The 12,087-nt window shown below is 33.5% G+C and overlaps 1 protein-coding gene across 8 annotated transcripts in view; it reads left to right on the forward strand.

The window, feature by feature from the left end:
- Window positions 1-1,383: 1,383 nt before the first annotated feature.
- LOC143228937 (uncharacterized) overlaps window positions 1,384-12,087 on the forward strand; it is a 42,506-nt gene continuing 31,802 nt past the window's right edge. For all 8 annotated transcript variants that reach the window (XR_013015554.1, XM_076460435.1, XM_076460434.1 and 5 more), the window contains exons 1-4: window positions 1,384-1,527; window positions 2,365-3,219; window positions 3,371-3,548; window positions 3,838-4,020. Coding sequence is in view for 7 of the 8 variants with exons in the window: in XM_076460435.1 (XP_076316550.1) it covers window positions 2,380-3,219; window positions 3,371-3,548; window positions 3,838-4,020 (1,201 nt within the window). In the remaining variant the exon portion in view is untranslated. The remainder of the gene's footprint in view (window positions 1,528-2,364; window positions 3,220-3,370; window positions 3,549-3,837; window positions 4,021-12,087) is intronic.

Here is a 12,087-nt window from a genome sequence, read left to right on the forward strand (position 1 = left end):
TTTGCGCAAAATTCAAAAACAAACATTTTCTGTATATTCCCAGTTCTAAGTCTATTAAATTAATAAAAAAGTTAAGAAATTGAGTAAATTAATTCTGTTAACGGATTAACAATATTATTTATATCATTTTATAATAAGTTCCATATTTTATTGTTAAGGAGCCTTCGCAGATAACGTTTTAAGAATAGGCACGTTTCGATGACTTGTGAATTTGAAAATTATTTTATCCGTGATCGAAATGACGTACCTAGTCAGTGATGACGAGAAAACCCACTTGTAGAGAAAAATATATATGTAAAAACGGCTCGTTTGGGTTGAGAAAATTTTTTGTTCTGCATAAAAAATTTTCTCACCCAAACCAACCGTTTTTACATATGTAAATGACCTACTTGTTATGAAAAAATAATCTTCCTATTGTAAAAGCTGTAACTTGTAATAAGGTAGTTCTTAATCAGTAACTATCTCAAAAAGAAAATATTAATGCTATTTATAATATGAAGAAACTTTCCACCAACAATATAAGTGTCGTTTACATTTTCATTGGCCTGGCATGGCCTAGCGCGTTAAGGCGTGCGCTTCGTAATCTGAGAGTCGCGGGTTCGCGCCAAACATGCTCGCCCTCCCAGCCGTGGGGGCGTTATAATGTGACGATCAATCCCACTTTTCGTTGGTAAAAGAGTAGCCCAAGAGTTGATGGTGGGTGGTGATGACTAGCTGCCTTCCCTCTAGTCTTACACTGCTAAATTAGGGACGGCTAGCACAGATAGCCCTCGAGTAGCTTTGTGCGAAATTCCAAAACAAACAAACATTTTCATTATTTTTTGTTATTTATTGTGCAGCGATGATGAGAGATATTCATCTGGATTTATTTTTTAAAATTTGGTGAATTTTTTGTTTGCTTAAAATTAAACAGAATACGCTATTTGTGCTGTGATCACCACAGGTATCGAAAGCCAATTTCTAGAGTTTAAGTCCGCAGACAGCACTGTGCTTGTTACTAAGAGGCAAATTTGGCGAATAACGGACTTATAGAAATTAGTTGTCAGACTGGGTTTATGAAACGTGAGTTATTTTATATTTATTTCTCAAAAATTAAAGGCAGTATTTGAAAATAATGCATTTTTGCATATGTCATAGAAGTTCTTGTTAATACTGTGCATACAGACATTCAGTATCGAGGGGTAAAAATGCATTAGAAATATTCTTCAGAAATTTTACATTCAGGAGGTTTTTATACGTTTCGTGTAATATTACAAAAATTAGGCCGGCGTGTTATGTTGTTGATATGCTGTTGCTGGAAAAGGATTATAGCGCAGCGTATCACAATTCATGAGTTTTATGATTGGCCGAAACGGGCAGTCTCCGGGTTACCATGCCCTTTTTATTACTAATGAAACCCCGTAGCGTCATTACAGCTTTGTAGTGCAGTATAGTAGGTAAAGCGTCTTTGTTTAAAGAAACGTTCCCGAGAGCAGGAGGGCATATAGTGAGAAACGGGCTGGAAACTGCTTTTAGGTTTGAATAAAGGTATGCACAAATTTGTGAAACTTTTCTGTTCGTAAGTACAGATAATCTTATCTTACAGTTGATTTAGGTGGAATCCTGTTTGATAATACTGTATGAAAACGTGTAGTGTATAACTGCAAGCATTGTAGCCGGTTTTATGCAAGTATGTCGCCTAGTGATGCTGATAATGCAAAAATGGCGGACAAATCTGGGAAGGGTAATTTGTACAGTTGAAGCAATTGGCGCGAAGAAGCAAGTTAGGTTTAACATTGCGTATTGAAGCTATTCCCCATTCGCCATAAATTTGTATGTACACAAGTAAAATGTGTTTTGTGAATGGTATGATATAATTATAAAGATTATAATTATGTGTTATCGATAATAAGAATCGCAGTGCTCTGAAAGTATCGCAAGTATTGACCAGTGTGACGGTTAACGATGATTTCTTAACGTAATATGTCCAGACGCGGTTGGTTCAATATGGTGGAAGAACGGTTTTTTGACGCTTCACTTGGGAGAGTGCCATGTTGGCGACGTCAATTTTAAATCTTAGTTTTTGATAAGCGAGAAAAGGTTTTTATGCGAAGAACTAAAAGTAAAGTACTTTAAATACGTATTGTATAGGCATACATATATTAAAATTTAGTGCTTGGTGATTTATTATTTGATAGTTTATATTTTTCTTGGAATTTTAAACATGTAACGTGTTATATTTATGAAATTTATCTGCCATACAAAAATAAGCTTTTAGAATTAAATAAATAAATGTGTATGATGTCATATTAAGTTTTTTTTTAATGTATGCTTTGAACAGTTTGTATTTATAAAAAGTTATTGTAACTTTTTTATTGTTTCTAGCACTTTTTTTGAAGAATGGGGACCCAACAGTTTTGTTTGAAGTGGAACAATCACCATTCCAACATGCTATCGGTCTTTGAACAGTTACTTAATAATGAATCTTTAGTAGATGTAACTTTAGCATGTGAAGGACACAGTTTAAAAGCACATAAAGTTGTGTTATCAGCATGTAGCCCCTTCTTCCAAACTCTTTTTGTCGATAACCCGTGTAAACATCCAATTGTGATAATGAAAGACATGAGGTATGTTGATATGAAAGCCATTATTGATTTTATATATCACGGTGAAGTGAATGTGTCACAGGATCAGCTATCTGCTCTTTTAAAGACTGCAGAAACCCTAAAGGTGAAGGGACTTGCCGAGGTGGGTGGTGAGAAGCAAGCCGAAAGACAAAATTCTCAAGAAGTTAGTCAACAACCTGTTACCTCTACCCAGACTGTTTCTGGAAATCAACATCATCGCACAGAATCCCCCCTGGTTCACAAACGTAAGAGGGGCAGACCAAGGAGGAGGTCAGGTTCAAGTCAGAGTGATACTGAAGAGCCGGTACCATCCAAAATTAAGGAGCCAGATTCTCCGGAGATTATTAGTGATATAAGTAGGGACGGTTTAAATGACAGCACTCCAGATGTTAATCAGAGATTACCTGCAGTGTCCCAGACAAGGGTTCCTCCTATTCCTTCCAGCCAAAGCTACTCTCTCTCATCTCAGAAATCACATTCAATGTACTCGCCAGTTCCTTCGCAACAAGAATCAAGTGCTACCATTGAAGAACCACCTTCTATAACGGATGGTGACTTCGATGTAGAACCGTCACGTCTTATGGAGGCTACCTTAACTACAGATGCTAGTGGCGTAAGTGTCAGTTACTGGTCTTGCAGTGTACATTGTTTTTTGTTTCAGGTGTATGTTATAGTGTACAGTTGTTAATGTTTTTTTTTTAAGTTACTAATATGAAAGATATTTCATATTTTGGTATGTGACATTTTGTCTGCTCTGTATTTAGGTCTCCATGTACGAATCTCAGGCCCAAGCATCAACGTCCACCTCACTATCTCTTCCACCTGCTTCGGCAGTAGAATTACCACAGTCAAATTCATTAAGTCAGGCAATCGTTCCAACATCTCTACATTCAGCATCAGATTCATCAGGGTCAGGACTAGGAAACCAGAATACAATGGAAGGTATGTTCATCATAGTCTTAAAAACAAGTCAAGAGATTGCTATATATATATATAAAACCAGGAAAAGGCAGGTTTTAATTTAAACATTACATGTGTAGATAATTAATGGAATATTATGCCTCACTAGTTAATTATTTTATACAATTAATACAAAAGCTAAAATTACTAATTCCTGTACCACTTTTAGGTTTTATTACTGAATGTTTGTGTATTGTACTGTAAATTTTGAAACTTTTTACCAATGTTGCATCCAGTGAAAAATACAATTCTCATGTTATCTATCACGCAGATATTAAACCACTGGTATCTTTCGAGGAGCCACCTATTGGTGTCACCAGTCATTCACACGACAGTAGCAGCACGAATGCAGTTTTACCTTACATGGACACATCGGGGGTACCTGCAATCCCTGGCCCGAGTACCTTTCAACCCGACATGAGCATGCAACCTTCACCTCAACAAACCTCTCAAGGTAGGTTAAGTTCTCTTGTTTATCTTATTTTATATGAACCTGGATGAAAATAATTTCCTTAGATGTTGGACAGACATGAAGGAAAGTTGCTGCCTAATGTATTTATTAGTAAAATTGGATTTTCAAGTTTCCTTCAACGTTTTTTCACTTAAATTTTGAACTACAGGTATAGGGACAATGGTTTAACGGAAAATTAATGTCTCTCTATAGATTCAGCCTGTTTTTGTAGATCTATAGTGAATTTCTGCTAATTATTACTTGGCAGAAATGTGACAGATGTTCCAAATGAGTAATGAACTGTACTAAAACTGTTGTGAGAAAGCTGTTAACTTACTGTGGTTGTAACCTTGTTTCGTTACATAATTGTTTTCATCCAGTTTCATTATAAAGTATTTATTTTGTAGTTTGAGCCTCTACAAACTTGGAATGGCTCAGGTACGTGTGGCGTTTTCAAAACTTGTTAATTAGCTGTCTTCTTCCCATCCATTTAAATTCTTGTAGAAAAATTGGATGCCAGTATTTAAGAATGGTGTTAGATCAGACACAAGCGATCTATAAAGCCCCTACCCCTTATAATTAAGTTTTAATAGTTGTTACACTTACTGCTATATGAGGAAAAGTCCTCCCCCCATGTGAACCAGAATTCTTGGATGTGTATTGATCAAAATCTAGTGATGTTGAAGGTGTGAAACTGGAGGTAGGTTTATGCCACAGTCCACCCTGAGTGAAAGGTCTTGTGATCCATATTTAAGTTGACCATTTCCAAGTTGGTAGAAGCAACAGAATTAGTATTAAAAGATCCCAGGAGAAGCACAGGATAAATGGTGTAAAAGGGGAATGTGTGGATCTTGGAACTCGAGTAAAGATTCCACACTGTATGTGCTAAAAATAAAAACCATTTGGTACTTAAGTTAGTACAGTGAGAATAAATTTATTGATTCGGGAAGGAAAAGAATCTTAAAATGGAATCTTTACTTCTCTTGAAAGGTGAGTATTTAAATCTTAGTTATTGGGAAAATTAATTTAATTAACTTGTTTTTTAAACACTAAAGGTGTGAAATTTTTTGAAGTTTAATATTCATTTCAAGTTACTTGAGCATTATGTCTAAGGATTCATGTTTTTTTTTCTGTCTTTATATCTAACTTCGGTGTGTGTAGTAACTATAATTTGTCTTGTAATGTTGTTGTTATAATTACTGATCTATGACAGTTGTAAGACATTTTAATAATAAAAAAATTGTTATTTGTGTGTGTTTTTCTTCCAATGAAGTCTTAAAGACTTAAACTTGCACAAGATTGTGATATATTTTATGTGCACCAGAGCTGAAATAAAAACAATAAAAAATTGCATATTGCGGAGTATGCTGGGAAAATGGCAGCTTGTTCCGGAATGGTGACTGGAATATTAGTTACCAGAGAAGGGCAAGTCTTTTTATTTTTTAGTGTGTGTGTTTTGTCTTGTACTTATTTTGTCCACAGGATTGTGACTAACTGTAGCCAGTGGCTAGGAAGGTAATCAGGTAAAGGTTGATTAAATGTTAGTCTCCGATACTGTGGACTTCTTTGTTGTAGTTTCTTACTGTCTGAAGATAAGTTGTTGTGTTTGTTTGTTTTTTTTGCATGACTAAAATATTGTGTTTTATCGTACTGAAACTTGAAGGATTTTCTCTTCTTTTTAAAGGTAAGTGAATTTTGTTTTCCTTAATTTTAAACTGAGATTTTATCGTGTAATGGAAACTAAAGGGTGAGTTAGTTTTCTGTGTAAATTGTACATGTCAAGTTTCTATTGCTGTATTGTATTTAGCCAAAGGCTAGGGTAAAAACAGGTATGTGATAATGGCAAAAGAAACTTGAAAGTCTTAATTAGTTTAAAAACTAAGGCTTTGAATTAGTCATAGTAGTATAAGTATCTTTGTGTTCTTTAAGCATGTCTCATCACTGGTGTTTTGGTCATTTTAGCCTAAGGCTAGGGTAATTTGAAAGGTAAGAAGTAAGTATTTTGTTTTTGGAAGTAGGTTTTGAACTTGTGTGAAATTGGTAAAAGGTAAGTTAATAGTGCTTACTTTGTTAAGGTTGGCTGTGAGGGAAAGGTTGTAATTGATCTATTTTCCCTTTGTTTTGGATCTTGTTTGGGTGAGTAGTAAAATGTTTGTATTTTAGATTCTTATTGTACTTTTAGCCTTTGGCTAGCTACTATGTCTTGTAATTGCATCTGATGATTCCATATTAATGTAGTGATGCGAGAGTTAAATGTTAATATCGATTTGAGTGGTACGTATGAAATTTCTAAAAATGTACAGTGAGTAATAAGTTTCAGACTTCATGTTCCATATTTTAACCTCCAGATGTATTGTAATGGTAAAACTTGATTAAACGAAAAATACCAAATGTTTAATATCGTTAACTAGAGCTTGGTTAATTTACCAAATTTATTAAAATATTGCATAAGGAAAACTAGTCAAAAATAATTTTTCTTTTAAATCGCATATGATTGGAAATTTTAAATTCCAAAGTTTTAAAAACTGAAACTTGCATAAAAATATTATGAACTTAATTTTCTTCAAGATCTAATTAAATTCATGTACTACTGTAATTCAGTTACACACATGGTAGGTTTCGATATAAATTTAATTTCGTAATACAATAATATAAAGAACCTATGTGGAATATTTAAAAAAAAAATTGTGGTTTAAATAAAATCAGGTAGGTATAACGTTCAAGATTTCACATCGCGAAAGGATCCGGAACTCTGGCCATCATCTGGTACTCGTTAAAGACATGGAAGAACAGGATGTTTTTACTTCGTTTGCATGCAAACATTTGTACTTCGAACCAACAACGATGATACAAGTGACTAATTACAATGTACAACACATGCACATTAATTCACATAAAAGTGGTGTACTTTTCACGATATATTACGATACTAATTATTTTTAAAACGTATATACTGAAAATTTATAAAGTCGGATTCTACTGTGGAATTTACATTGTAGATCATTTGTATCCAATTTAGCAAGTTGTAACATTTAAAAAATAATCACCGGTAGAGAAATTCCGTCCGTTATATGGGAAATCGATTTGCATATTTATTATAAGTTGACAATTTAAAAATTGATAATCATAAGTAAATCAGATAAGTTTTACTTTTCTTTTAAATTGATCTTAGACAGTTTGATTAAATCTCTAGGTTTTGAATACTTAAAATATATTTAAACAATGAAAAGGAAGAATTTGTTTCGAAACTTTATTGAAAGCACACGAAGGAAAAGTGTGTAATTATGTTCGATTTATGAATATGATAAACTGCATTTAAAACCAAAAATGTTTGCACATACGCAGAGATGACAACTATTACGATTTCTGTGTATATTACGACTTGTTGCGACTCCCAAATTGTATGTTACATAGGCCTATGCAATAAAGTGATAAATTGTTCCCTCAGGGCTTGAAAGGGGTGCAAAGACATTTTAAGTGAGATACAAATAAATTTTGATTATAAGTAAAAGACATAGTCCAAATCGCTACTTGCTAGAAACACCAATACTATCGTTCACCAGATTTTTTTGTTTCTGGCAAATTTAAATGACTAAAACAATAAAAAATTTAGGAAAGAGTATAGTGCAAAATATCTGGTCTTGCATCAAAACTCAGTGACAGTCGTGCGTTTTTTATAGTGTGGCGCATGGTGAAATAAACGGTTGTTCCAGACATACAAAATCACCTGAGGCGAAGATAAAAACTATGCAGATAACGTTTGAGTAAGAATTCATGATATGATTTATTTTTTTTTTTAATTTAACTCTCAATGCACAAAAAAAAACTGTCATAAATGAGCAATCTATAGCAGTAATAAATAGAGAAATAAACAGGTTGGATACATTAGTTAGGCTTAGTAGGGACGAATGATAAAGGGCTCAGTCATTTGAAATAGTTGGCATCTCTGCATGTGTCAGTTGAGAAATTTGATTTTCCTTCTTCGTGTAAAAGACGTAGAATGACATTTTAAAAATAATTTCAGTTTTTGTAGTTTTTTTCTAAAATGGGAAACTGGTAGTGAAATAAGTTTCACTACTAACATCTGTTACAGTGGGTTGGTAAAACACGAAATAAATACCTAGAGAGTTTCTAAATACAAAAAAAGGGTTGAGTAATTTGTGGTAATTGAAGCTCCTAGTATTGATACTGTGTGTTAAGATGACTCTTCACCCAAACTTGTACGGCTTCCTATTATGTAAGCTTGAAGTTTTCAGTTACCCTTTTTTATTCATAAGGAGTCGTCTCCTAATCGCACATTCAAGGTAGTACATAATGGAACTATTGCATGATATAATTGATAAGTTATATGACTAGTCAACCTGCAAAAAGCCTTATCCAGCGTTGAATTTACACACAATTTCAACTAGATTTTATATACATACGCTCCATAATTAATTCGTCCCCCATACTTTTTACATCTAGTAGTTAAGTATAAATTAGGGGAAATAATTATTTAAAATCGCTTGATGATTGAAGTGGATTTCATACTTATAACTATGGTATGTATCAACCCAAAAATTTTTGGAGGGTTGAGTTTACACCTGCAAAAAGCGGGTGGTTTGCGTGTATACTGGTATAATTTCCGATTGGCATGAGTCCATCCATGAGATGTATGTATACTTAAGTCCTACATCTTTCACAGTCTTGGCAGAATTAGAATTATGATCTTCAAATAAGTTCTTTTTCACAAAGGTATCGTAATACAGGGTGTTCGGAAAGTCACTGTGCACTTGTATATATTATTAATAAGAGGTAAATGTGAATGACAATTGTAAACGTTGAAAGTGACCCATGTTGGCATCAATTCAGGCCTGGATCCTTATTTTGTTTCTAAATATTGCTATCAGTTGCTGGCTTGAAATAGACTGAATAAAATATTACAAACTGCACTGTAACTTTCCGGAAACCCTGTAGAACCGAAGAAAGCACTCCAATTCAAAGAATAGATTTATTTATACAATTGGTAGCATTATCTATATTGGATGTAGCGTAAGGTAGACGTTATCCATTTTGTGGGTAAGAGCTATAGTCAGTTACACTTTCGAGAAAGATGAAATGTTACTGTAATGTTTTTGTCAAAATATATATGATGTGATAGAGAAGAAAAAGAACGTGTGTACAGATATTGCATCAAGTCAGACTGATATATAGCAGATGCATTAATATTTAGAGCACAGTTGTCAAGCGATATAGAAATGGTGATAAAATTTAAATTTGAAAGTTAAAATTTTGAGGTTATTAACTAAATTGATTACTAACCTGAGAAGTCCTTTAATGTAACAATACAGTAGATAGGCTTTTGGTAGTTTTGCTTTTAAACAAATGTTACATTTAATACTGACTTGATTGAGAGATAATTGGTTGTGAAGGGGTGTAATAGACAAGTTCACACAATGTGGAAGGTAAAATACAGCTTGATATAATACTTTTAGTAGCGATAGTGAATATTTCATTTAGATTGAGTAGGTGAACTTCGCTGTAGATAGTGAAATGCACAAACAATGTCATATAAAAATGGTGTATGCTGTTTTTAATGGTAATTCTCAGTCACACCGTTTCAAGTATTTTGTTAACATTTTACTACAAGTGTTTGACAATGAAAACGAAAAGTGTGGTCAAGAAGTGTCACGTGTGATTTAAATTGGTAGTTGACTCTTTTCTGTACTAATATTTCAAAGGAGTCGAATAACAATGTATTATATTATTAAATTTCCATAAGAAGTACGGTTTGGGTTCTAGCAGTTTCATCTCTATTTCTATCCTACTGGACTCGAACTCATGTTAATGGCTAAATGCGATACCTAAACAATCGTGGAGAACTACAATTTTAAAAGATGTATGAGGAATTCATTATTTAAATAAGGTAACATTTAGTTCTTTTGGTGGTCTTAACGTTTAAATATACAAATACACATTAGACTTGACATTTAACCTTGCATATGAATCCTGTCTTATGTGGAATCAAATTCGTTCGATGTCTGTGTGACTGTGTCGAAATTTTGCACACATTCATTTTAATTTCTTGACTATGTATCACCGCTTAGAAGGATATACTGACCAATGGCGTCATGAGTACTCAGGACTGCAACGAACATGAAGTTGTTTTGCTTGTGGGAAACTTCAATAAACGTAAATCATCCGGATTCTCTTGCTTTTGACTTAGCATTCAAAGAACAGTTTTTATCATGAAAATGATATAAATTAAAGGGATAGAAGACAAATACTGTTATTGAACATTAGATGTATACCTTCACACTAGTAGTTCTCTTAATCTTCAATTTTAAAAATCGTATTTTTGTTTAGCTTGCTGTCAATTCTTTAATGCACTTAGCAGTATAATAAATATTACAAATTTCAATGTTCAAACAGAAAATATTGGACAGATAATAGTGTATGAATGTGTAGCAAAATTAGTTTATCTCATTCCAAGTCTTCTATTAATTTGTGTTAATTATGTTTATCACTAACTGATAAACGTGATACTCTGTTATTAAACTAAATACAATCAAGTTCACTATATATATACATGGTGTTCAGAAAGTTACTATGCACTTGTATATTTATTAACAGACATGTTTCAATATAGAATACAGGAGGTAAATGTGTATGACAGTTATAAACAATGTTGAAAGTGATCTCGGTTGGCATCAATACAGGCTTGGATCCTTCTTATTTTATTTCTAAACACTGCTATCAGTTGCTGGCTTGAAATAGACTGAATGAATGCTGTTATCGCTGCATTAAATCATCCAGTGTTCGCAGATTTTGCTGCTCCTCATAGATAAAAGTGGTGGATTAATATCTGATGAGCGCGGGGGCCACATGTCTTTGGAAATAATGCGGTTTCCAAAACATTCCTTTAATAACCGCATAGATGTGGGGGCAGTAGCACCATCCTGTTGAAACAATGAGTAATTGATTTCATCACTTGTCATCTGACCGGCGAAGGTGAGAAGAATCTCCGAACAATAGCGCTTGCTGTTTATTGTGTTCATAACGAAAATAGTGCCAACAATTCGACGTCTGGAAATCACAACCCACACACCAACCTTGAAATCATGTATGGGTGTTTCATACAAAACTGTGAGGATTATCGGATGACCACAGTCTTGAATTTTGTGAATTAACGTAACCCAAGAGATGGAACTATGTTTCATCAGTGAAAAAGGTTACATCCAACACATAGCTGTATTCTCTTCGATAAATTGGTTAAACCATGTGCAAGAGCGTATTCGTTTTTCATTATCAGTTGCTTCCAGTTTTTTTATCAATATTTTGTATGGGAAGAGCTTTAATTTCTTTATGAGCAGTTTCGAGACCAATATCGTACTGCTGAGCTAACTTTCGTAATGATTTTGATGGACTTTGCATCACACTGTCAGAAATATCCAACTGTTTTTCTCCTCCGATAGCTTTGCATTTGGCGTCATCCACTGATCCTGTTTCCCGAAACTTATAAACAAGGTTACGAACTGTATTGCGATGTGGAACATGTATATCTGAGTTTTTCAGCAAATCGCTGTTGCACCAAATCTGTGTATCTACCACATTTTCGGAATATGTGTTCGACGAGCCATACACGTTTTTCAGTTGTTAAAACCATGTTGGTATTAAAATATGATTACAAAACTGCACAGTGATTTTCTGAACACCCTGTATAATCAAATATACTTTACCATAAAGTAAAGCAAATACCATTAACATTACAAAATAACATATTTGACTTCCTGATCATATATTAAAGAACATCATTCATAATGCGGGGAAAACGTAAGCCAATAAGAGTTAGTTATAAAAAAAAAAAAAAAACATTTTACTTTTACTAGAAACTTAAGTTCCTTTAATACCAAATTCAAATAAGACATAATAAATGCTAAATGAAATCGTTATGATACTCGATGTTTTCCATACTGTGATTGTGGCAACACGTGGTGAAGGAGGTTGTCGATATTGTATTGTTCTAGTTGATTAATACGTTTGTTGATTATAGTAAATAATGTGAAAATTTTCAAGAAAATATTGTAGTGG

The sequence above is a fragment of the Tachypleus tridentatus genome, chromosome 10 (assembly GCF_004210375.1).
Source record: "Tachypleus tridentatus isolate NWPU-2018 chromosome 10, ASM421037v1, whole genome shotgun sequence".
Taxonomy (NCBI): domain Eukaryota; kingdom Metazoa; phylum Arthropoda; class Merostomata; order Xiphosura; family Limulidae; genus Tachypleus; species Tachypleus tridentatus.